The sequence below is a fragment of the Panthera tigris genome, chromosome C1, assembly GCF_018350195.1.
Source record: "Panthera tigris isolate Pti1 chromosome C1, P.tigris_Pti1_mat1.1, whole genome shotgun sequence".
Classification (NCBI taxonomy): domain Eukaryota; kingdom Metazoa; phylum Chordata; class Mammalia; order Carnivora; family Felidae; genus Panthera; species Panthera tigris.
The window spans coordinates 85,011,144-85,038,044 of NC_056667.1; the positions used below are offsets into that span (position 1 = coordinate 85,011,144).

At 39.2% G+C, this 26,901-nt stretch overlaps 1 protein-coding gene across 5 annotated transcripts in view; it reads left to right on the top strand.

Annotated features, from left to right (window-relative positions):
* The window catches only part of CDC14A (cell division cycle 14A), a 183,787-nt gene that overhangs the window by 45,805 nt on the left and 111,081 nt on the right, over nt 1–26,901 (top strand). For all 5 annotated transcript variants that reach the window (XM_042998004.1, XM_042998001.1, XM_042998003.1 and 2 more), the window contains one exon: nt 18,292–18,371. In XM_042998004.1, the coding sequence (XP_042853938.1) occupies nt 18,292–18,371 (80 nt within the window). The remainder of the gene's footprint in view (nt 1–18,291; nt 18,372–26,901) is intronic.

Genomic DNA, 26,901 nt, shown 5'->3' on the forward strand with positions numbered 1-26,901 from the left:
TTGCTACCTGCAGTTTGCAAATTACCTGCAGCTTGCAAAACAGCCATTAAAGAATCTGCTTCCTATGCTTAGATCTGAAATGTGTTTGCATGTTTTTTTCACCATCCGTTTTGGCACTGAACCCACAGGTGACTGTTTGGTCCTTCTGGGTTACCCTATGGTTAACCTGAACAGCTTAAGGAAAATGGAAAGTGTTCTCAATTCCTCAAAAGGCTCCCATGCCTAAATATCAAGATGTCCAACTGGCTTCCACATAATATTGATTCAGTTGATACTTGATTGTTAGGAAAAGCTGTTTGTTTCAAGACCTCAAATAATACAATCTATCTTTCCTTATGTCACTTTGATTTGAATCACTAGTGTTTCTCTTAAACTCCTGCTCATCTCCTTCTTCCTGGTCACCAAAATGTGCCTTTATTCACTTGTGACAACCTTGAATGAGAAAGCCTGTGCTCAGGTCAGCACTGGGGGTGCTAAGGAGCCAGTGCCCAGCCTGTCTCTTTGGGTCTGTTATGTGAGTGTCTTATCCATGTAGTTTGTTTGTTTCTTTTTTTAATGTTTATTTATTTTGAAAGAGAGAGAGAGAGAGAGAGAGAGAGAGAGAGAGAGAGAATGAATCCCAAGCAGAGTCCACTCTGTCAGTGCAGGGCCCCATGTGGGGCTTGATCTCACAAACTATGAGGTCATGACCTGAGCTAAAATCAAGAGTCAGATACTTAACCAACTGAGCCACCCAGGTGCTCCCATCCAGTGTAGTTTCTATATTCATGCTGATGGTATGGGATGTCCTATGCACTTCATGACACCTAATCTTAAACCTTAGGTTTATAAGAGGTTTTGAATACATAACTTTAATCTTTGTAAGTTTCATTTCACAAAATCTTTTCTGTTTGATATAGTGAGCCAAACAGTAGTCTTTTCCCCATTATGGACAAAGCCCTCTCTGTAGGTGTTTTCTGAAATTTTAAATAAAGGAGGAGCTAACTGGAGCTTCCATTGAGGTTGCTGTGTGTTGAGTTATTCCAAAGACTTTTCATGCCCAAAATGTGGTGATTATGCCTGTAAGTTAACCATGCCCTTGTCAGCTCCTAGGTTTCTGTGTTAGTGCCACCCTGCTCCTGTGTCTGTCTGAGTTCTCTTCTTCATTGCTCCTCTGCTTCACTCTTGCATCCCCTGTGCCCACTCCCTCCCACCTCCCAAGACAAATACTTTTAGGGCCCTTGAGTTTTCATTATGGAGAAAGTCAGGGATGTGGTTAGCAAATTCATGGTTAATCAGAGGGAATAGTGGGACTAGGAAAGTGTAACCTCAGCCTGAAAGAACTATTTGGAGTTGCTGCAGGACCTCAGAGAATTATTTGATAGGGGAGTAACATTCATGGTTTGTCATTTCATGTTAATGAGTAGACAGACCAGCCTTTCCACGTGAAGATATGTACTGTAGGATGAACCAGACTTTTCACTTCTTTCATGAGGGTATATGTGAGTCATTTAGTGGGGCTTGCTTTGGGAAATTTCTAAGTAATAAAAGAAAACCAGAATTCCCTTCTCAAAGGAATCTCTCCTGATGTTTTCTCCATAATTTGTTTGCCCACCCCTTCCCCACCCCTTAATTGTTTATTTTGTCGTTTCTTATTACCTGACCCAGACCATGGCTTAGTTATTGCTTTTTTTTTTTAACCTTGTCTTACAATTTATTATGTACAATGTAAGCTACTAGAGTAGGCTTTTTGCAATCACTTGCTTCGCCATTTCTCTCCTACCAGAGTAAACTTTTTGAGTGAAGGGATGACTCTTCCATGTGTTTGTATCCCCAGTGCCTAGCATAGGGCCTATGTGTTGTTTTAAGGAATAAAGGAATGAAGGATGTATGAGACAGCCCTGGAGGGAATTTGCATTTCCGTGGTGACTGATCTTGTGTTACTAGTGAGAAAAGATGTGGATGGACTCCACACCTGGGGTCTGTATCATACCGCTCCAACCCCCAGGTCCTGGCTTGACTTCTTCACCAGGGTCTCGGCTGCAATGCTTTCAGTTTGAAATCAACTGCTTGTGGAAATCAGTGGGAATGGATCCACCCTGTACAAAGAATTGAGGAATATGCTGTAATTCTTCTAATAGCACTGCAGGGTATTGTCTGTCTTAGAACTGGGGACACTTTAAATCCCACTAGCTGAGGGACACCTGGGGGGCTCAGTCGGTTGAGCGTCTGACTCTTGATTTTGCGTCAGGTCACGATCCCAGGGTTGTGGGATCTTCCCCACGTCCGGCCCTGTGCTGAGCGTGGAGCCTGCTTGAGATTCTCTGTCTCTCTCCCTCTGCCCCTCACAGACTCTGCTCATGTGAGCGCTCTCTCTTTCTAAAATAAAAAATTAAAAAGAAAAGTTAATAAAAATAAATCCTGCTAGTTGAATGTGATAAGTTATTTATGTTCCCTTCAAAATGTCTGGAATTTTGAGAAAATTCCTAAAGTCTGTAAGTGAGTACTAGTTTTAGCAGCAAGCTACATCTTTTACCTGGAGCCATATTTTAAGTTTTATTCTTTTTTTGGAAACACATCTGTGAAATAATGGAAAAAGCGACAAAATGTGGTTAACGTTAAAATTTTTTTCAATGTTTTATTTATTTTTAGAGAGAGAGAGAGAGAGAGAGAGAGAGAGAATCTGAAGCAGGCTCCAGGCTCTGAGCTGTCAGCACAGAGCCTGATGCAGAGCTCGAACTCACAAACAGGGAGATCATGACCTGAGCTGAAGTTGGAGGCTTAACTGACTGAGCCACCCAGGTGCTCCAACATTTTAAAACAGTTTCTAAAATCGGGTGCCTGGTGGCTCAGTTGGTTGAGCATCCAACTCTAGATTTTGGCTCAGGTCATGATCTTGGGGTTCGTGAATTCAAGCCCTGCAATGGGCTCTGTGCTGACAGTGTGGAGCCTGCTTAGGATTCATTCTCTTTCTTTCCCTCTCTCCCTGTCTCTCTGTCTCTGTGCCCCTCCCCTGGTCACGTTCTTTCTTTCTCAAAATAAATAAATAAAAACTTAATAAAAAATAAACCTAAACATTTGGGGTGCCTGGATGGCTCAGTTGGTTGAGCATCCAACTTTTGATTTCAGCTCAAGTCATGATCTCAAAGTTCATGAATTTGAACCCCACATGAGGCTCTGCGCTGACAGCATGGAGCCTGCTTGAGATTCTGTCTCCTTTTCTTTCTGCCCCTCCCCCATGTGCTCTCTGTATCTTTCTCAAAATAAATAAAATAAAAATAAACTAAAAAAAAAACCTGTTTCTAAAATCATTTGTTTTTTTTGTTCCAAATCAGATGTATGAATTAAAACACAACCACAGCATGTTTTAGGATATCCTGGCATTGGGCTATGCCATTATTAGCACAGGGTTAAAAATAAAATTATATATTAAATTTTATGCATGCATATTCACTGATGACAGTATTTTACTTCTGAATTCATGGAAGAGGAAGTCAGATTTAAATTGTTGATTAAGAGCCTTCTATTACAAGAAAAAAATTTGGGATTTACCCTGAATGTGGGCCACTGGACTTTTTCTGTAAGCTCTATTTTACTTTTTTTTCTTAAGGACCTAGATCTCAAGTTAAATGCAAAGACTATAGGGACACCTGGGTGGCTCAGTTGGTTAAGCACCCGACTTCTGCTCAGGTCATGATCTTGTGGTTCATGGGTTCAGGCCCCGCATTGGTCTCTGTGCTGACAGCTCAGAGCCTGGAGCCTGCTTTGGATTCTGTGTCTCCCTCTCTGCCTCTGCCCCTCCCCTGCTTGCGCTCTCTCTCAAAAATAAATAAACATTGAAAAAAATGAATAAATGCAAAGACTGTAGGATGAGATTCTGGCTTTTACCATATCTACTGTAGCAATTGAGAGATAATTTCTCCTCTGAAGAATTGCTCCATTGGAGCTGTATGTAGTACAGTGATTCTTCTGTAAGTTACAGAAACAGACGGATCTTAGAGAGAGGTCTTCTCTTTGCCCTGCTGACCCACCCCTACCCTTGGCTGCTGCTTCTCCTTATTGTGCTAGGAAGCCCAAAGAAATTAAAGAACTTGGCCCGAGCGTTAGAATAGGATAGGACAAGAACCCCTCTAGTGCTGGCATTCCACTCATTCTTCCCCTCTCCCTTAGCAGCCCCTGTAGTCCCAGTTAGCACCACTGTGTGAAATAACCAGTTACCTATTTTCTCACACTTTGCTCTCAGCTTTCATTTATGCCTGTCACTCATCCACCCCTCCTAGTTATCTTTGTGTGGCTCTCCTTCCGCATCTTTGTTTCTTCCCTGCTGCTTCCACCTCTGTCTTCTTCCTCTGTTATGGTCACTTCTCTCCTTCTGCTTGGTTTCCTTCCTTTGCTCCTCCTTCTTTCTTAATTGGCTTCTATGGAGAGTAGCAGTAATGTAATAATTTGAGTTTTTTGGTTACATGTCACAGGAACTGGCTCTGACATGCTCAAGCTCAAAACTTGGTAATGAATTTCCTGGTAGCTTAGTCGAAAGGAGGAAGTAGAGGGCTCCTGGAGCCTTCATTGTTTAATAAAAACTCTTCATTCATTTTTTAATATAGTCTTTAAAGTTTATTTATTTATTTTGAAAGAGAGAAAGAGAGCATATGCGTATAGGGGAGGGGCACAGAGAGAGTGTGGGAGAGAAAATCCCAAGTGGGCTCGGTGCTGTCAATGTGGAGCTTGACTTGGGCCTTGATCTCACAAACTGTGAGATCATGACCTGAGCCGCAATCAAGAGTTGGAGGCTTAACCAACTGAGCCACCCAGGTGCCCCAGACAATTTATTCATTAAAAAAATCTGTTTTTAAAAATTTTTATATATATTTTTGAGAGAGAGAGTGCGAGCAGGGGACGGGCAGAGAGGGGGGAGACAGAGGATCCAAAGTGGGCTCAGTGCTGACAGCAGCTAGCTGGATGCAGGGCTCGAACTCACAAACTGTGAGATCATGACCTGAGCCAAAGTTGGATACTTAAACAACTGAGCCACCCAGGCACCCTTGTTTTAAAAGATGTTTAAAAAAATTTTTTTAATGTTTATTTATTTTTGAGAGAGAGAGATAGAGCACAAGCAGGGGATGGGCAGAGAGAGAGGGAGACACAATCCAAAGCAGGCTCCAGGCTCTGAGCTGTCAGCACAGACCCTGACACAAGACTCGAACCCATGAACTGTGAGACCATGACCTGAGCTGAAATCAGATGCTTAACCGACTGAGCCACCCAGGCATCCCTAAAAGACTCATCTTTTAGAACTCTACTTAAAGCTCTCCATGGTACTGTTATCTCTGTGTTTCAGATTTCTCTTTTGCTACTAAGCCATAGTGGTCTGATTATTAACATATGTGCCTTCCCTATTGTCTTCATTTTTATATCCCTAAAATGTAACTCTGTCCCTACTAGTAGACACATCAATGAAGAGGTAGATTTGACACATGGGTTGTCAAGGACATTGGCAAACCTTTTGTTATGCCCTTGGAATTTCACTGAGAATGTAGGCTTCCTTATCAACTATCACTTAAAGCTAATGAAATAATATGTATTTGTAGTTCTGTGATATAATTCAGGTTTTTAGCCTTCTGACTTCTGTAGCATTTATTACAACAGTGGTTCTCAACCATGATTTTGTTACAGAAATACCCATGGGCCAGACCTCTCATATCCGGTGAATCAGAATCTCAGGGGTGCAGAAATCAGGATGTCTATATCTTAAAACAGCTTAAAAGGCTTTTCTGAGGCATATTCAAAGTGGGGGATCCCCTGGCTTAGAAGATAAGAAGTAACATGAAGGGAGGGGTGCTCCTTGATGGCTCAGTTGGCTGAACGTCTGACTCTTGATTTTGGCTCAGGTCATGATCTCACGGTTCGTGAGTTTGAGCCCTACATTGGGCTCTGTGCTGACAGTGCAAAGCCTGCTTGGGATTCTCTCTCTCTCTCCCTCTCTCTCTGCCCCGCTCCCCCTTTCTCTCTCAAAATAAATAAATAAATAAATAAATAAACTTAAAAAAAAAAAAAAGAAGTAACATACAAGAGATACTCTGAGGTTAGGAACATATTTGCCTTGTTCTTAGTGTTATACATGGTGCCTGCTACCAGTAGTTCTTTACCGAATGGAGAAATGAATCACCTGTGTGTAAAACACACTGCTCATCTCCTTTTCCTTTTTTCTCCTTCCTTTTTCTTACTATAAGTAAATCTGTACTGCAAGTCTTGCTGCTGATCAAAAGACAGGGTGAGAAATCACTGACCAGGGTGAAGGGGGTGTTGCTTTCTGGAAGTAGTGAGGTTTACCTACAGTAGTGAGCTGGAAAGGGAGGGAAATTTCCAGTAGCTGCAGGGAAGGCGTATATACTTCCTGTATGTTATATATATTGGGTATGTATACAATAGATCTGTTGGTTGGATTTAAGTTACTTTTATTTAAGTTGGAATTGCCTTCACTTGTTTTAGTTGTACTATTTGTGACATTAATAAACCTTTAGGGAACATGGTTACTTCTTTAAAAAATCTATACACATTCAAGAATGATTAATTCTATTATACTCTTGAAGGACAGTTCTGTCATGTGGCATATATTTGAACAGTTTGGGCTGTGTACAGTAAAATAACCCTGGAATCCTTTCTGCAAACACCTGACTGACTGATGGGCAAAGCTCTTGTTTTTCCTGCTTTCTCTAAGCAACAAATCTTTGTACATACTGGAAGAGAACAACCAGCCCCTTGTTTGTGTTCATTGTTGGTTTTCTATTCTTGAGTCAATGCAAAGAACAGTAGCTTACAAGTTACTATGAGATTCTAGATCTGAGATTTAGTTCACATGCTGTGTGGATTCTGTCTTAGAAGATTGGATAACATCTCACCTACAAACTTCTTCTATTTGGAAAAGGATAAGATGACTATATTTGAAAAGGCTTGTGTGTGTGTGTGTGTGTGTGTGTGTGTCCATGTCCCTCAGGTGCTTGTTCTAATTACTAACATGAATACATTGATTGTCTGGTTTACCTCCTCCTTCCTTCTGCCTAAGCTCTGTAAATTGAAAGTTCAGAGGAAACAAGCCATACATACTTTGGTCATACTTCTTTCCCACCCTGTTTGCATTCCATTCCTGGCGAGTTTGGCACATCTTCCCCCCTGTGTTTGTCCAGAAAGTTTTTGGTCTCTCTTGCTTACCTTTCTTCCCAATTTTTTCCCTCTGGTTACATCAAGAAAATCTCAGGTTTGCCACACCTCCCATTGCTTCAAGTTGGAATCAGTCCTAATCATAATGCCAAATATTGAGGAAAGCTATGCATTTTGAAGTGAACTTCAATATATTAAGGTACCCATCCAAACATTTGAAATAATTCAAGGTTCATTTTAAAGTCATTCTATACATGTTCATTGGTTTCCTCATGTTTTATTCACCTAGACTTTACTCAAATATTAGCATTGACGGTAGATAATTTAGAAAGCAAACATGCCTCTTTAATTATTTTGTTTTAGTTTTTAGTTTTTCAAATAATGTTTTCCACCACATTTTATTTTGGCTACATGATTTTAATGATAATGTGGAATATATAATCATTTTTGGACTAGCCAAAGAGACTGACAACCAGAAGGTTTTATCTTGGGAAACTATTTCCAAAGATCTAAATATTAGCCTTTACAAATAAACGATTAGGATATACAGTAAAACCTTGGATTGTGAGTAGCTTATTCTGTGAGTGTTCCACAAGATGAGCAAACATTTCTAATAAATTTTAACTTGATAAATGAGCGGTGTCTTGCAATTCAAGTAGTACATGATGCCGAATGTCACATGGTCACCACTGAGCCAATGGTTCTTGAAATTCACTTTGATATACAAGTGCTTTGGATTACAAGCCTGTTTCTGGAATGAATTATGCTCGCAAACGAAGGTTTTACTATATAATTCATTTGCAAGTTAAAGACTTTTTATTATTGGTTATAGGTGTTAGGCGAATTCAGTACTGATGCTTGGTCTATTGTGGATCTATCATCTGTATCTTCATCATAAATGAAGTTATGGTTCTTTGCCTTCTAAACTTGATCAGATTCAGTCCTTGGTTTAAAGAATACAGTCCTTGCACACTCCACTTTTTTTTTCTTTCTTAATTTGAGAGGTTTTATGAAATAAAATTCATACTATATCCAGAGGTAAGCAGTGAAACTCAGCAAGAGGAATTTTTAACCTGCAACCATTCCATTTAAGAGTATGTATTATTCAAGTAATGTTCTGGAGTGAGTCTGTTTTTATATTTCATACAGAGACTGCCTTCTAATGATGAATGATATACAGGGTTATGTTTGCTGTGTGTGGTAACACAACAGCCTTGTACTCAGCTTGTATGAGACTGGGGAGTCAGGTTTTCTTACAACCAAATATTTTTTCCTTCTCCCCCTTAAAAGGGCCCCTTTAGGCTTCTGTGTACTGAGAACATTAGCTTAGTGTTTCCTTGGTTTGCTTTAATAAGAGGCTGGGCTAGTTCAATGAGATACAACCAGCTCAGCAATGTCTGTGTTGGAACACGAGCTCTCTTCAGGCAGGAAAAGTCTGCAGTGTTACTGAGACGCAGTTAGCGAGAGATATGTATTTGTCCTGGCTGTAGCTGTCAGTTCTGGAAGAACGTCTTTTCAGGCTGCTGAAATTCTGGTTCCCATCAAATTAGATGGGAAGACACACATGGAGGGGGGTGCTTCACTGGCTCATTTGGTAGAACATGTGACTCTTGGTCTCAGAGTTATGAGTTCAAGCCCCACGTTGGGTTTAGAGATTACTTCAAAATCAAATCTTAAGGAAAAAAAACCATGGCTTTAAGAAAAGAAGACACATGGCTAATGTCTACAGTTTTCCTAAATTGCCCGTCAAAGAGCCACTGGTTTCACTCTCATCATGCCCATGAGAGGCCGTGTTTGTGTTCTAAATGAATTCTCAAAGAATGAAGTCCACCATATATCAAATCTCAAATTCAAATTAAAATATAGAGAGATGTCACTTGAGAGTATTTCAGAGCAAACATCACCCCAGCCCAAAAGCACAGTCATTCCTATACCTTTGTTCTCATAAGGATGCCAGATGAGTGTTAAGTAATTTAGGGCAAAAATAGGTGATGGAGATGGAGGCCTGGCATCAGGTTTTGCCTTACTTCTGTACTTAATGTTGCCGCCATATTTGTTAGGCAGATGCATTGTCTTACATTTTGCAGGCCTCATAGTCTGTGATTTATATTAGTCTCAAAACTGGAAGAACAGGAAAAACAACTTACCTTCTTTTATAATGTGTTCAAGAGAAGGTGCGTTCATTCTTGTTTTAATTAGACTATTCAGTAGAATAGATTTAAAATAGACTGAATGAAATACTGTTTTAAATATTCAGTTGGATTTCTGGTTTGTAATCAGACTTATGTATCTAATTTGTAAGTGATTGTTTAACACTGAACATTTTTATTTCCATAAACAATTAGAACAAAAGTAGGATCGGTGTACATTTGAGAAATGTTTGGCTTTTTTCTATTTATTTATTTATTTATTTTTTTAAGTTTTAGAGCTGAATGTAGGTATTGTTTTCTCAGTCACTGGTTATAATGAGAGGAAATGATTAAGAAGAGAAATGTTGCTGAAAATAGTAAAATTAAACATTTTGTTTGTGCTTGCCTATGACAATTAAGACTTAATGCTGTCTTCAGGAAAAAGCAGTTTATAAATTAAGTGCCCTGACATTTAAGAAGTCTGAGAACTGAAGGTTTGGGAGCCAAGGAGGAGACTTTAAAAGTTTTATGTTTCAACTCTTTGCAGAGTTTCTCACCTCGTTGTGTGTTTTCGTAGATGTTCATTCCATGGACTTCTGTGGCTCATTCTTTGCCAGTAACTGGTAATTGCTTTCCTCTCCTAAAAAACAAACCTAGCCTGGTATTCTTATTCTTTTGTTCATGAGAAGTTCACATAAGGAAAAATGGGTATAGCATCAGCTCTCTTCTGGTTACATGTACTTTGTTGGGGAAATACGTGGGCCACCTCAAGGATCTTCTGATATTTTGACAATGGATTTGATAAAACGGGCCACAGCATTTATTTTATGGTTGTTGATGCTAAGGCACCGGGAGACTCAGGAGGCCATTTGAAGAGGCAGACAACATCTGTACTTTCAAATGAGAGAGTTGAATTAAAGGATGGTCAGTTATGGTTTTGGTATATAACAGTCATGGAGGACATTTACAACCTCATGTTCTGATATTTATACATGTAGACAGGCTTTAGGGTTCAGGTGTCAGAGATAACAGCTGTGGCTCGGGATTCATGTGGATACAGGTGGTAAAAAGGAGAAAAGAAATATCTGAGCACTTTACGTATATTATTAATTCATTTAATCTTCCTGGCAGTCAAATGAGGCTGCCAGGCAGTTACAGTTCTTGTCTCGACTCCGTAAGGAAATGGAAGCACAGAGAGTTATACAATATGGCTCATAAATGAAAGAGCCTGGATTTGAGTCCAGGCAGCTTGGCTGCGGACTTGGGGTGTTTAAGCACTATACACTGTCACCTGCTCTCTAGATAGATGATCTGTGTTCTGTGACCATGTCACACTTGTTCTCACATAAAACGCCCTCTTTCTCTCCACTATTTGTTCATGCATCCATCAAACATTTTTTGAGTATGTGCTACATGCCAGGCGGTGTTGAGTCCCACAGATAGAGAGGAGGCAAGAATCCTGCTCTCAGACTTATAACCTAGCCAGGGAGACAGACTAAAATCACCCCAGAAACATGTGAAGACCAACTTGGGTAAGAATTTGAAGGAGGAAGGAAGGAAGCTTTGAGAACATAAGGATGGGATCTGAACTCATCGGGTCACCAAAGGAGGCTGCCACACCAGAGTGACTTAGAGCTGTGGTCCCAAGGAAGGTGAAGAGGTGGCCATCTAAATGCTAGTGTGGTGCAAGGAAGACTTGAGTCAAGTTTGGTCCCTTCATGGACTGTTCCCCAGCTCTCTTTAGAGCCCTTGTCAAGGGCCTTATTTAAGCCCTTCCTTAACGAGGTTGCAGAGTTTCCTTGTGTCCTGGTGTGTATGTAGGTTCCTGTACAAAATCTGTAAACATTAAGTACACACACCTGGATCTTTGGTGACTACTTGTTCTGTTCCACCTCCTGCTTCCTGCCTTGTATGATGTGTTGAGAGTGGCAGAGTGTAGACTCCGAACAGACAGGAAGTGGGACTGTGAATGTCTGGGTCAGGAAGTATGCCTGGACCCTCCAAATGCTTTATATAAGCTAACAGAAGTCATCTGAGCTAGAGCTCTTATTTTTAAATCCATCTCTATCTTACTTTTTCCTTTAGCACATCCTTGAAGAATTGACTACACCTAGTTTTATGCTCTTATATAACTGGGCTCAGAAGGTTAATTTCACTAGCTCCCCTGGGCATTATCACTAACGTTGTAGTGACGTTTAGAAACTCTTATTTAGAAAGTCTTATTCACTTAATTATTATTTAAGTTAAATTAACTCACTAGAGTGGATGCACTTGTTGTAGTACCTTACAAGTTTAAAGCAGTTATCCACTGAGCATATATTTACTAGGCATCTATCTGATAGGAGGCACTGTAAGGCTTATAAAGGTATAAAAACATGTTTACTGCACTTCAGGTGCTTTATACTTCAGTATAAAGGAGAATAATTACAACAGAGCTGTCAGGAGCCCATCAGGAAGTGGTTAGGCGTGCTGTGGGGAGCCAGACTGCCTGACTCCACCACACCCTAGCTCTGTGACCTTGAGCAACTGATTCTCAGCATTTCTTGTATAAATGGAAATGGGTTAATAATGGAACCTATTTCAGGGTGGCTGTGAGGACTATGGAGCCAAATTATGTAAACTGCACGGAATAGCGCCTGACACATAGAAGGCACCTTGTAACTTTTTGTTTTTATTATTATTATCATTATCATGGTCATTTTCATTCTTATAGTTGAGTCTAAGGAGTCAGGGAAGGTGGTGGAAGTGGTATTTGAGGTAAGGCTAATGAAATAGAAGAATTTTCGTAGCCTGAGATGGTGTGGAGAGTATTCCAGAAGAAACCTCAGATGAAGGTGTCAAGTATGCTTAGGGAATGGTGAGGAGTCCAGACTAGCAGATGTGGTTCATTTAAGTAACAATGAGAAATTCACCCGGACACCTGGGTGGCTTAGTCGCTGAAGGGTCCGACTTTGGTTCAGGTCATGATCTCATGGTTTGTGGGTTTGACCCCTCATTGGGCTCTGTGCTGACAGCTCAGAGACTGGAGCCTGCTTCGGATTTTGTGTCTCCCTTTCTCTGCCCCTCCCCTGCTCATGCTCTGTCTCTCTCTGTCTCAAAAATAAATAAAACATTAAAAAAAAGAAAAAAGAAATTCACCTAGAGAGATCAGTTGGCACTTTATCTTGGTGAATGATGGGCAGTCTGGCTGGGGTTTTTGAGCATGATTGAGACTCTTAAAATCCTGTTCCAAAATTGCTGGAGTAGGCAGGAGTGGAGGCAGAGAGAAATCATGTTAGTCTTAGTGTGTGATGATAAGGATTTGAAATAAGGTGATGGCAGTAGTCATGAAAGAAAGATCAAATGCAGATTCACCAGCAAAGGAATGAAGTTTAAGATTCAGGGCCTTTCACATGCTTGGGCCTCTCTCTCAAGGTCATTGAACAGACCCTACTGGTGGTTTTATAAAATTTGAAAAGATATTTGTATCTTTTTTTTTCTCTCTCCAAATGTTATGTTTCAGACTCCCAGGCTGCAGAGACTCTAGAAGAAAGAATCAGTCAGGGTATTGATTGGATGAGGGTGGACACATTGAAGGAGAGGCCAGAGTCAAAGGTGACTTTGGAGATTGAGTTTGGCTGATCAGGAAGAACTCTGGATGACAGATACAGGGGGATGATGGGAGAAGCCAGTTAAGGAGCAGTGCTTTCAAACCAAGGAGGTGCTCTACACTGATTAGCTTTACCAGGGAAAGAATTTTTTTTTTTTTTTTTTTTGCCTCTGCCCATCCCATTCTCAATTGCTGTCTTGCAAGTGTGATGATTTTAAGTTATATGGGGCTTGGGAAAGGGGTGTGACTGTTAAGGGATTAGAACCCAAAGCACATATCATACATAGGGGACATCTTTGTAAAGCCCACATTTAGCACTCTGTATATGCTGAACCTAGTTGTCTGAAACTTTTAAAGAGAATTTCTCTTTTGGTTTAAATCTCCCATATTTGGTAAATTTTAGGGCTTCTAGACTATTTTCAAGTTGTAACATCTGTTTTCTGGAAACTTCTATTTTGAAGAAATTTAATGGACTCAGAAATTGTTGGAATGCTGATTTCATAGCTATTATGTCAATGTTCTAGTGATAGTACCTGACTGGGAAAGATTGTTCTCAGCATTTATTCTCTTTTACAAACAAGTAAAATAATAAACAACAGGAAATCAAATGCCAAAACTAAAGAATACTCTCTCAGATGGCCAAATCAAATCCTCATGAGTATTTCCACTCTTTACAGACCACAAAATATAAGTGTAATTAAAAGAGGGCACAGGTTTCGTCTTTATATTAGGGTTGTGTACATGTATACATGTTGTATTTTATAGTAAGTCTTTTTGGGGGAAATAATAGCGCCTCAAAACAAAGCTAGAAACATAGTAAGAACTGAAGCAAATGTGCCCAGAGAAAGACCATCAGGCAATTTGTGACTCAGGGTCTGGTTCTGCCCTTCTATAGTAAGCCATTTGTTTGAAGAATCACCTTTTAGGTATCAGAAAGATTAAATTATCTGAGTAAGGAAATATCATTGTAAATTCTAAAATGCTTCTGAAATTCATATATATTATTTTTTGACAGGCTTTAAAGATTTAATGACCATAGGATTTAGTGGAAAGAAATGATTTAGGAGTATTTGCGGATTAATTCTAAGAGGATTTTATTTAACTTCCCAGGTTGGTTTGCTATTCTTCTATAAGATCAGTCCAAACTTGATATTTTTCAGCTTTGTTTCTCAATGTGTGGTATGCACACGATTTAAAAATGTTAAATTGTGTATTTTAATATTCATTTATGTCTATACTCTATATGGCAAATGATATTGGTTTTCAATTAATAGCAATGATGTAAAACACTTGAGAATAAATTGATTTAAAAGAGTATGTCTATTTAAAGAGAGATGGTAATACAGGGTGCTTTGTGTGGTTGCCGAAGTAGGGTAGGTTGATGCACGACTAGTTGAAGTGTGGGAAACATTGGTGTATTGGTAAACCATATAAATTACGCTATCTTGTAGTACTATAATTTTAATAATGTTGTTAAATAAAAACTCGCAGCCATTGTGTGGTTAGTTGGTTGTTTGGCTGGTATGTATGTATGTATGTATGTATGTATTTAAGAATGCTGGCTCTTTAAGAATCTTTTAGTAAAGAAATTGAGAGAGTTAGGGGCACCTGGGTGCCTCAAGTTGGTTAAGCGTCCGACTTTGGCTCAGGTCATGATCTCACAGTTTGTGGGTTCGAGCCCCGTGTCGGGCTCTGTGCTGACAGCTCAGAGCCTGGAGCTGCTTCGGGTTCTGTGTCTCCCTCTCTCTCTGCCCCTCCCCTACTCGTGGTCTGTCTGTCTGTCTTTCCCTCTCAAAAATAAAAGAAAACATTAAAAAAATTAAAAAAGGAAATTGAGAGAGTTATTTGGATCCTTGGTACCTAGCATCAAAGTTGATTAAGCAAAAACACAATCACTTTAATTGGTTTACTTCTAGTAGTTAGAAATACGAAAGCATATGTCCAATGCTATTATTCTATTGAGAGTTTTCTAGGACTTCCTGGCAAGAGTAGTGTCCTTTGATAAAAGTAATGCATGTGCTCACTCTTCCAGGGGTCAATTAGTAATTGGTAAATGGTACACCAAACACCATGCAGAGGGCTTTTGTTAAGTTTTATCACTCAAAAGTTTGGGAAGGTCCTTTCAGTTTGGGTTTATATATGCTAATATCTAGTGAAGAGAATAGACCGCATATTATTTTTTTCCCTGGGAAGCAGAAAAGGAAAATAAAAATATTTAGAAGATGCTTTGAAATTAATTTTATTCAGAAAATATTTTTAGAAAAATTAGAATATCTGGAACCCAACTTTTGAATATTAAATATAGATTTTATTTTTAGAAAGAGTAGATATTTACTGTTTCACTGATTGAGTTATTCTACATTTGAAAAGCAAATTAATCCATGTCAGTACAAAATGTAAAACACGTGGAAACTATAAATGTAAAACATGCAGTAAAGTAGAAAGTACTCTTTTCCTTTCTCGCTCCAGTCCTCTCCCAACCCTATTTCTCAGACACGACTACTATTAACAGTTTGAAGTCACCTAGTTTTAAGAAGTCAAGTGGAATGGCATTTAAGAATTTGGAAGAGTAGGAATCTTTTTTCCCAATTTGTGCTGCTGTGGCCTGTGTTTATATTTTCAAGCATATGTGGCGAATGGAAATACTTTGGGCTTTGGAGTCAGATCTGTGTTGGAATTCTAACTCCATCACAGAACAGCAGTGCGAGTTTGGAAAGTTCCTTACCTTCCTGTGCTTCAGATTTCTCAGCAGCAAGGCTTAGTTTTAATTTAAAATTTTTTTTTTTTCACATTTATTTATTTTTGAGACAGAGAGAGACAGAGCATGAACGGGGGAGGGGCAGAGAGAGAGGGAGACACAGAATCGGAAGCAGGCCCCAGGCTCTAAGCCATCAGCCCAGAGCCTGACGCAGGGCTCGAACTCACGGACTGCAAGATCGTGACCTGAGCTGAAGTCGGACGCTCAACTGACTGAGCCACCCAGGCGCCCCTCAGCAGCAAGGCTTAGTAAATGTTCCTTTTCTTCTGAGCTTTAATCAGGCCTAGTCTGTCTCTCTTTCTCTTTTAATAGGAGACATATCTAAGAAGATCTGGCATAAGAATCCATGACATGTTTGGTTTTTTTTTTAAATAGAATTTGTTGTTTTAATGACCCTAGCCTGCATGCATTCAGTAATGCACTCATTTATTACATTTCACCTACTGTCAGGTTGTAAAAGGTCACTGAATTTACCTGCCCCTGGAATCTTCCTGGAATTTAGATGGCCTCTGCTGGGTTTCACTTTGCACTTATTAATAATTGAGCACTGGGATAAAAATAAAAACAGACTCTCATCTTACAGTGTGAGAACATGGGTCATGTGTGCTAAGTCATGCAGGTAAGATGAGTACCCTGTGGGGTATCCAGTCTAAAGAAGTATTTCATGTGGGCTGTCGCCTCTCTCCTGCAGAATGGGTGCCTCAAAATGAAAGGGAATTAATGTAATTGCTCCTGAGGAGGGAAATGTATTTTTGCATTTCAAAGGTTGTTGTATAAGCTTTAATTATGTAATCCAAACACAGAAGGCTTTTACCGCAGCTTTCCCTTTTAGCAGCAGTAGTCAACTTTGCGATACTGCTGCATCTTCAGGCTTGAGAAATCAGTGCATTATAACCAACTCTATTTATAGGGTATAACCTGCCCATTAGGGCACAGCAAAATCCTGTTTTAATATTGGTCTTTAAAGCTACGTTTGGTTTAAATGGATTTTTATGATTATTTGAGCTGCAACTAGAGTTCTGATTCTCCATTTGTAGAATCAGTGACTCACATCTAGATCGTTCTTTTACAGTGGTTTCATTTTCTGTGCTGTTTTTTGTTTCATGTTCAATTTGCTTTGGTGGTTTGTGCCTTATCAGACCTCCAGGTTTACTTGCCAAATGAATATGGAGCTTTCTTTTTAAAGCTAGAAGTATCTTTTATGTTTTTATTTTAGTTTTCTGTTTATTTTTTATTTTTTACTTAGAGAGAGTGAGAGTGGGGAAGAGGGGCAGAGGGAGAGAAAGAGAGAATCTTAAGCAGGCTCCATGCTCAGTGTGGAGTCTGATGCGGGGCTCGATCCCATGATGCTGAGATCATGATCTGAGCTGAAATCAAGAGTTGGATACTCAACTGACTGAACCGTCCAGGCACCCCAGTTTCCTTTCTTTAGAGAAGACAGAATTGAGGTATTTTCTAGTCCTGAAATTATTAATAAGTAAATACACATAATATATTGCTAATGGGGTAGCTCAAAACTCAAAGAAAATTTGCAAGTAAAGAGGAAAGTCCTACTTTTTAGGAACTGAGACTCTGCCCCTCTTGTTGAAATGTACAGGGTGTTCAAATAATGCCATTAATTCTAGGTGGAGAGGATTTTTAGGAATAAAATTTGATTCCAACTATAGAGGAAAAGCACTGATGCCCTCAGCCCCAAATTAAAATATTACATTATACTTAGAATAAAATCAAAGTCTGCCAATGGTTTGTATTGCTCTTCACTATTTGGCCACTAGTTGCTTCTCCTTCCCATGTTCTAGCCACGCTGCTGATCCCTTGTCCAACTCACCACACTCTTTCCCTTGCAAGGATGGTGGCCCTTGTGATTCCTACTGCCTGGCAAGCCGTTCTTCCTTTCCCCTGCTCTCCCCTGGGTTTCCCCCTGCATATCTTACCCTATATGTCTCCCGGGCACCCCTCTCAAGCAGCCCCTTTCTATTCTCTTTCCAGAACCGTGTTTATTTCCTTTTGAGCACTTAACTCAGATGGTATTTATTTTTGTTAATTATTGTCTTTGTCTCATTAGAATGTAAATTCTATTACAAGAACAGAAGTACCTGATACAGTGCCCGCCACATATCATATAGTCAATATGTTGATTAAGTTGTTTACTGGTTTTAAGAGCTCATTTTTGTTTCTTTAAGATTAGTTTATCATGCTGGACCAGAGGGATTTAAGTATCTTGGATATCAACAGTCCAGCCAGTGTGTTTTCTAATGCTCTTACCTGCATTCATTTTCACCTGCTTCGTTGTGATTTTATTTTACTGTACTTTATTTTATTGTGCTGACAGTGCACAGTCCAATAATGGAAGTAGAATTGTTCTGCTCCCCAAAGGGAAAGCACTGCCATTGTGCCTGTTGAATGCGCCTTGTAAACAGCCCTGGATGGCCTCTTTATGGATCTGCCGTCTGTCTCTAAGCTCTATCCATTCCTCAGCCAAAGGCTGCAGCTCAGCTTCAAGCTGGAAAAGAAATTTTGGCAGCTCAGTTGCTATCTTTTAAAGGTCAGCATTAATTGTCACCATGACTGACAGTTTGTCAGAGTGGAAAAGGGGAAATGCAAATTTGGTGAGTAGTTAAATTAGTTTCGTATCATTCTTTGATGGTGTTCTAAATGTTGCTATTTCTCTGTCTTAGGTAATCTACTTAAAGAAGACACCAGAAGAAGCCTACAGAGCACTGCTATCTGGCTCAAACCCCCCCTATCTTCCATTCAGGTATAACTCTTGTGAGACTTGGGTTAATGGCACTTGGCTAGGCAGCTGCCGCTGTAGAGTTGGATTACTGTTTTTTAATTGTCTTTAGACTGTGACTATGATGTTGTATGGAATAAAAGAGATGTTAGTTTTTATTTTATTTTTGTAGAGTTCCCCCCCTCCCCATCTAAGTAAGAATAAAATCGCTTTTTAAAAAATATTTTTTGGGGTTAATTTATTTTGAGAGAGAGAGAACGAGTGGGGAGGGGCAGAGAGAGAGGGAGACACAGAACTCAGCGCAGGCTCCAGGCTTTGAGCTGTCAGCACAGAGTCTGACGTGTGGCTCAAACCCATGAATATGAAATCATGACCTGATGCAAAGTTGGATGCTCAACTAATTGAGCCACCCAGGCACCCCTAGCTTTTTCTTTTTATGAATTAATTTTCTCCTTGAACCCTTTCTATGTCTTGAGGAAGGCTGTCTCTCATTACAGGGTTGGGAAATATTTTTTTAAGTATCAGCTGAAGGTCTTTAATTTTTTTTAAGTTTATTATTTATTTTGGGAGAGAGAGAGAGTGAGCAGGGGAGGAGCAGAGAGAGAGAGAGAGAGACAGAGAGAGAGAGAGAGGGAGAGGGAGTCACAAGTGGGTTCCACAGGATCAGTGCAGAGCCTAATGTGGGGCTTGAAGTCACAGAACTATGAGATTATGACCTGAGCTGAAACCAAGAGTCAGATGCTTAATCAGGTGAGCCACCCAGGTGCCCCATCAGCTGATGGTCTTTTAAAAATTTCAGGTAAACTTGAGCCTGTTTAAAAAATGGAAGGGAACATACAGCCAAACTCCTACAACAGTCATTTCTGATAGAATTATGAATGATTTTAACAGTTTTACCTTTTTGCTTATTTGTATGTCCAAACCTACAAGCATATGCATTTCTTATTGTTGTTACTAATCTCATATTACCAATTACAATGAACGGAAGGAATAGCAAAGATTGAGGATGCCTCTTTGTCTGACTTCCTTACTCTCCTGTAAACTCAGAGGGCAGGTCCTGGTGCCCGACACTTAAAAGGGCTCTTAGTAAATATTTGAATGAATAAATCAATACTAAATCCCTTAAGATCCAAGGGGCTCCCACCTCTGTTTCTCAGGCCACAGGAGAGGGCCTTGATTAGGCACAGGGTGGGTGCCAAGGTGGGGAGGAGGAATGGGGGAGATATTGCCCTAATGTGCTTGATCTTCTTGATCCGCTTGACTGTCTCAGTGAAGTCAGAGGAGAGTAGTGAGAGGAAAATGTCCTCCAGCAATCTAGAGTATGAACGAATTAGCGATTGAAGGACAGATAAAAACTGACAGTTTATGTATAGGAGCTTTTTAGCATGGAGACAAAGCTTGTTTTTTGCCTTCCCCTTCTACTGGCTTCTATAATTTGAAAGCCCTTTGTAAAATACAATCCTAACTTTTAGAAAAAGATAATTATTTCAATCAGTTTGGGCTGGTGTAACAAAGTGCCATGGACTTGGTGGCTTATAAACAATAGAAAGGTATTTCTCAGTTCTGGAGGCGGGATCTGGGTGGTTACGTTCTGGTGAGGGCCCTCTCTGGGGATGCAGACTGCTAACTTGTATCCTCACATGGTAGAATGAGAGTGAGAACGATCTCTGGGGTGCCCTTTATGACGGCACTAATCCCCTTCATGAGGGCTTCACCCTCATGACCTAATTACCTCCCAAAAGTCCCATCTCCTAATACCATCACCTTGGGGATTAGGATTTCAACATGTGCATTTTGGGGGGACACTAACATTCAGTCCATTGTGGTAATAATAATAATATTAATCATTCTACTAAGTTTTAAACAAAGCGGTTAAGAATATATGTCTTGGAGGCAGAGACACTGGGTTTAAAGGCTCATTCTGCTTTTTACTACATGTGGTAAGTACAAGCACCTTGAGCAAGTTATTTATTCTCTCTGAGCCTCAGTTTCCTTTTCTGTAAAATGGCTTTAGGGCTATCCTGGGGATTAAATGAAGTAATTCATTTATGATTATGCCTGGCTTTTGTTTTTCTCCTTGTTATTAGTACTGTTACTATTATTAATAAGAAATAAGGATTTTCCACAAGGATATAAATATGAATAGGAAGTATTTCTTCCTAATGATCACAGCTTCTAGTTGGGGCAGGCAGACCTCTAGGCACATAATTAACTGTCAAATAGTTAGGTTGTACAAAAATAGAAGACAAGACTAATTCTGACAGAGATATGGGAAAGGATCAGACTCATTTAAACTGAGCTTTCATTTTTTTAACGTTTATTTATTTATTTTGAGAAGGGAGAGAGAAAGAGAGCGAGCACATGGACACAAGTGATGGAGGGATAGACAGAGGGAGAGAGAAGAGAATTCCAATCAGACTCCTTGCTGTCAGCACAGAGCCCAACTTGGGGTTCGAGCACACGAACCATGAGATCATGACCTGAGCTGAAACGAAGAATCAGATGCTCAACCGACTGAGCCATCCAGGCGCCCTGCACTCTAAGTTGTATCTTTCTGATAACCCAAGACATCAAGGGTTGTGTTTACATTAAGCTGTGTTTATTTCTAACTCGAAACTCTTCATAAACCATACATTTGAAAAAGAAAATACCACAAAGTAGTATATTTATGATTTAGTAAAGTATTAATTTTTAAAATTATTATTGTTATTTACTTATTTTTTCAAGTAATCTCTATACCCAACATGGGGCTTGACCTCATGACCCCAAGATCAAGAGTTGCTTGCTCTTCCAACTTAATCAGCTAGGTGTCCGCTCCCCTCCTATTTTTTTTTAAATTTTAGTAAAGAATTTAGTTGAAAGAATACTATTCCAGAATAGTTTTCTGGAATTAGACTGAAGAAGCTTAATTTTTTCCTAATCAAGATAAGATGTGAGTTGATTTTAGTCTCTACCTCAGGCCAACTAAGGCTAATGTAATATTGTTAACAACCATCTTACAGTTCTGGTCAGCCATCATTGCCTTGGCCTTTATTTGTAATCTGGATTCTGTCATCCACTAGGTTTCTTACACTATTTGTTGCTAAATTATAATTTTCTCTTCATTGTCCAGATTTTTAAAAACCTTTTTTTAAAAAGTTTTTATTTATTTAAGCAATCTCTACACCCAACATAGAGCTTGAACTCATGACCCTGAGTAGCATGCTCTTAAGAGTAGCATGTTCTTCCTGCTGAACCAGCCAGGGGCCCCTAGACTTTTTTTTTTAAAGCAAGAGAGAATAGCAGGGGGAGAGGGAGTGAGAATCCCAAACAGGCTCCACATTCAGCATAAAGTCAGACATGGGGTTTGATCCCACGACTGTGATGATCATGACCTGAGTGGAAATCAAGAGCCTGGCGCTTAACCGGCTGAGCCACCCAGGTGCCCCACCCTAGATTTTTTTTTTTTTTAAATCTACTCCTGCCTTAACACTTTTATTTAAAAAACAAGAAGCCTTGAAAGAACTTCTATTTAAGTGCAATTGCTTTATTATTTAAAGTTTTTAAAAAATGAAGACCAGTTTGAAGGCTTGTCAAAGTATGGCTGGTATCTTTATGTGCCCCTCCATCAAATTCCTGTTTCCATTTGTGCTCTATACTTTTAATGTTTTTCTAATAAAGAAGTTTTAAGGCTACTGTGGACTTAAATAATGCTCTACTTCAAGATTTATTCATTTAATAAAAATGTATCTAAGCAATCTTTTCTGTGAAGCCTTTCCTCATTTTTCTAGAGAGGCTTGGTGTAGGTCCTTTGCCTGTAATTCCCCATTATATTTTGTGTATTGCATTTTGTGTATTACATTTGCTACATACATAATTAAACCAAATGTCTTGTATTTATTTGTTTGCATGGGTGACTCTTCACCAAATATGGCTGACTCTTCTCTTGAGGACTGGGATTGGGCTCTTATTTGTGTGCCAGGGAATAGATACATTAATTTATTTATGGATTTTTCTGTGCTAGTCACTGTGATAGTCTTATGGATCTTAGGAGGATAAGGACAGCAAGGTATTTGTTCTGGGGAACTCAGTGCATAGTTTGTAAGTGTGTAGGTATGTAAGACAATTGTCGTGCTTTGTTCAATTCAGGAGATAGGTACTATGGGAATACTGAAGAAGGAGGTTTAAACCTGAAACTGGGGATTGGAGGAGATGTTAGAGGTAGGCACCACGATTGCCTTTTCATGTTAGGATGAAAACTGGAAAATAACAATCCAGGTGTTGATTTTAGGTGCTGTGATTTCATTTGCATGGCTTAGCTTGTCTTTTATAATGGTAGGTTAGGCAGGATATTATACATTATGATGTTTGCAGTACAGGCACATTACTATAACTGAAAGGACTGTCTGACTGAGGTTTTTCTTTTGGATTTATCTTAAAAAACTGTAGATTATAGATTTATATTACCTTAGGTAAACATTCTGTAAAGATGAGGGAAATAAAAATAAAAAGAGTTGGGCAACTTTACTGCCTATTCTTTTTTTTCACCCAGTTTTATTGAGATGTAATTGACATCAATGATTATCACAATAGGGGCGCCTGGGTGGCTTGGTCCGTTAAGCGTCTGACTTCGGCTCAGGTCATGATCTCACGGTCTGTGAGTTCGAGCCCCGCGTCGGGCTCTGTGCTGACAGCTCAGAGCCTGGAGCCTGTTTCAGATTCTGTGTCTCCCTCTCTGTCTGCTCCTCCCCTGTTCATGCTCTGTCTCTCTCTGTCTCAAAAATAAATAAACGTTAAAAAAAAAATTAAAAAAAAATGATTATCACAATAAATTTAGTTAATATCCATCATGTCAAAGAGTTACAAAAAAAAGTTTTCCCCCTTTTGAGGAGAACTTTTAGGACCTATTCTCTTAGCAACTTTCAAGTCTAACAGCAGTGTTAACTGTAGTCATCATGTCGTACATTACATCTTCAGTAGTTATTTTATAACTGAAAGTTTGTACCTTTGACCACCTTCACCCGAATCCCCATTTACTGCTTAGTCTTGATTACATTGATTATAGTAGACTTTAGAGATAGTTGAATTTCTGGCTGTTGTGACACTCAAGGAGTGTTTGCTGTGATGTTACTGTTTGCAAGTCAGTATTAGGATGTTCCATTTAATTGTAAAGTAAATGTGTCAAAAAATGTACTTTTGCTTGTATTAAGGATAGCCAATGTGTTTGTCAAGAGTGACGTTGGCTGAAAACTAGAGGAAGAGGGTATTTTTCACTTACTTCAGTTCTTTGAGTCCATCCATCTTTAGTGTTGGCTTGGCAGTTGGCCTTCCAGGGAACAAGGGCCTTTCAGTTCTAGGGTCAGAGTCAGCAGAGTTTGAATTGGCAAGCCTGGTGTGAATCTTCTTAGGTACTTTTCCTTTCAGCGTACTACCAGATTCATAGTCTATACTATTGACCAATTGTTCTACAAACTCATATTAATTGTGCTTGTCTAAGGTCCCATGAGACCACCAACTCTGAGTGCAGTTCTCAGATTGTTTTCTTGGCAGTCAGTGGCTGTGGTTTTCAAATCTGCATTCTCTGACGTTCATAAAACAGTATTTGTGAAAACTCTAAGCCTTGCAAAACATGGAAATTGCACAACTCTTCATTTTGATCTCTTTTGTGCTTTTAAATTTGTTTTACCCTTACTTCTTTGTTTATTGATCCATATGTGTCAGTTTGGTAAGTTTTTTTAGTATCGATGATGATTCATAAATCTGCTAAAGTCAAGTTTTCTATGACATATAATATTAAGTGGGGAGTGAAACAGTACAGACAATAAAGAACATCCAGAGTCCCAGTTTTGAAGACAAATACAGAAAGCATGACATGACAAACATTGACTAGGTACAGAGGTGAGGCTGAGGTAAGGGTGCTCTGCTGATACCCAATGGAATAAAGCTGGTTGAATGTTGAATGTTCCATCTCCAGCTATTAGTTTAGTTTTTCTATTTTGGTTTTGTTTTGTTTTGTTTTGTTTTTTTTTTTTTTTGCAAGTCTCTTCCTGGATAGGCCCAGGAATGCATTTTTGTGTAGCTATTTTATTTTAGCTTGGAGAAGAGGCTAGACCTATAGGCACTATTTCCCAAAGTTATGTTGGTTCTTATGCTTGGTTTTAAAAAGTCTGAGAGGTTTTAAAAAATACTGGTGCCTGGTTCTACTCCTGGAAATGTTGACATAATTGGTCTGGGGTATTAGGTTTGGGTATTGGGATTTTCAGAAACTTTCTACATAATTCCAGTATGCTGCCAAGTTTGAGAAACATGGCTCTATGTGATCTGCTGTGGCAAAATAAAAATAAAAATAAACAAATAAAAAGATTCAAAGGTCAAATAAGTTTAGAACTCTCCGTCTTGGAGGTTTAAAAAGCACATTCTTGGGGTACCTAGGTGGCTCACTCAGTTGAGCGTAGGACTCTTGGTTTCTGCTCAGACCATGATCTTGAAGTTTGTGAGTTTGAGCCCCACCTTGGCCTCCATGATGATGGTGAGGAGCCTGCTTGGGATTCTCTTTTTCTCTTTCTCTCTGCCCTCCCCTGCTCATGTGCTCACTCTCTCTCTCAAAATAAATAAACTTAAAATAAAAAAATGAAAAGCACATTCTCATTTTAAAGATTCTGAACGGCTCTGAGTAATAGAGAGATCTGTTTGACTTAGTTTAACGCCAGCTCTTCCAAAGTACTTCATCCTGAATCCCTTCCCACTCCCTGCAGTTTCTGTTCCTATCCGGCAGCACCAGTGTTCTGAAACATTTTAGGACACATTTCCTGATCCACACCTGTGTGGAACAAAGTGGATCTCTTGGGATTAGAATAATATGCTGTCATTTGTGGAACTGTTTTTATGTTGTTTCCTGAGAGTCTTGGAAATAGATGGCTTGTCAAATGATAGCATTTTATCTACTATGAACAGGAACATACAACTTTTCTCTTAGAGCACGTGTGAGACTAGAAAACCTTTCTTACCAGAGGACCCACAAACCTCCCAAAGGCAGTCCTTTAATGACATTTGTCATTAAAATGAATCCGTACTGTTTGTATTAAGGGAGGGGTTTGTTGTGTTTTGGGGATGACCCTTAGTGATATCCCTGTTGCTGAGCTGTGTCTTAATGTGGCTGAGTCTTAGTGGGAAATCTCTGAAGCAATGACTCTAGATCATCTGGGCATGCCAGAACTTGTAGGTCTCTGAACAAAGGCTCAAAGGGGTCAACCACTTAGAACTTGGCATTAGGCTGCCTTCTTTCTTCTAAAGCAAAGTAAACATGTGCTGGTAGATGTTAGATGTTATTATAAAATCTATCTCTTCACAGGACACGTTGAGCCAGATATTTGTTAACTTAAATATGATATTGTGATTTTTGTCAAAGTGTATTTAGCAATTAACTTTGTATTTCAAAGGGAAAGTTTTCCTTACCATGTTTTTCTCTTGAGTATCAAAAATATAGAAACGAAATTTATTTTATCCTTTTAAAGATTTTATTTTCGTTTTCAATTTTTCCTTCTGACGGCTACCTCTTTGCTTCTCAGTGGTGATCTTTGGGGTTATTTCTGCCCTCATGGATCTTTAATAAACCTTTGTTTTTAATGCTTGGTATGATGAGAAAGATCTGCATTAGTTTTGAGTACTGAGGTTGTGCCAGTTTCCTGAGTGTTGAAAATAGATAAAAGTAGATGGCTTACCCAGTACAAACTGTTGAATCCATTTTCAACAGCTAGGGCATGTTGAGTAACTTGGACTACCATGAAAAGCAGTCTCTTTATCAGATTTTTCTTGTTATAGTGGTAAATAAGCACCATTATATAGGATCTGAGAACAGAAACAACTGTCAGGGTCTTTATAACCCACTAACTACATGTAAGGAAGTGAGTTACATCTATTCTGTTTTTGAGAACATGGCAGTGCTTCAATGTGAAAATTGGTTCAGGTAACTTTTTTGTTATTCTTATTTTTATGGTCCCAGATCGGTGTTACCAAACTTTCTACTGAAGAGTCAGTGATAAAGGTGGTTTAGAAAAAGATTGCAATCATTTACATTAATGAACATAGTTATTTTGTTGAATGTCTTGTAGATGAAGCTCTTTTCGATACCTGGATTAAAGACAATTTACTATTATTTTTATCTGTGAAGCAGAATTAATGTGGTTAAATGGGTGGCACTCACATGTTGATAAAAGGCCCAGAGCACAGTGCTTGATCTGTTTTTTTGGTGCCCGTTATTGTTAGTTCTAAACAGATCCTATTCTGCTGACTTTATGTAACCTTTTAAGCCATGATTTAGAAATGAATTTTTACATATCCGTTTCTTTAGATGAACAGAGAGATTACTGTATGGCCTTACATTAAATCTGAAAAGCAGGAGATTCTGTGTTCTGTGTTTGTTAGGTACTGGTTGTGTTCAGCTTTTGATTTTGCTGCCCCATGAAGTCATTTGATTTTGCTCTTTGAGTGGGAGATGGCTCTGTTCTCCCTACGAATTCTCATCAAATACCTTTTCATCTTGTAGCCTAGGTGATACAAGCAATCAGCTCTTTCT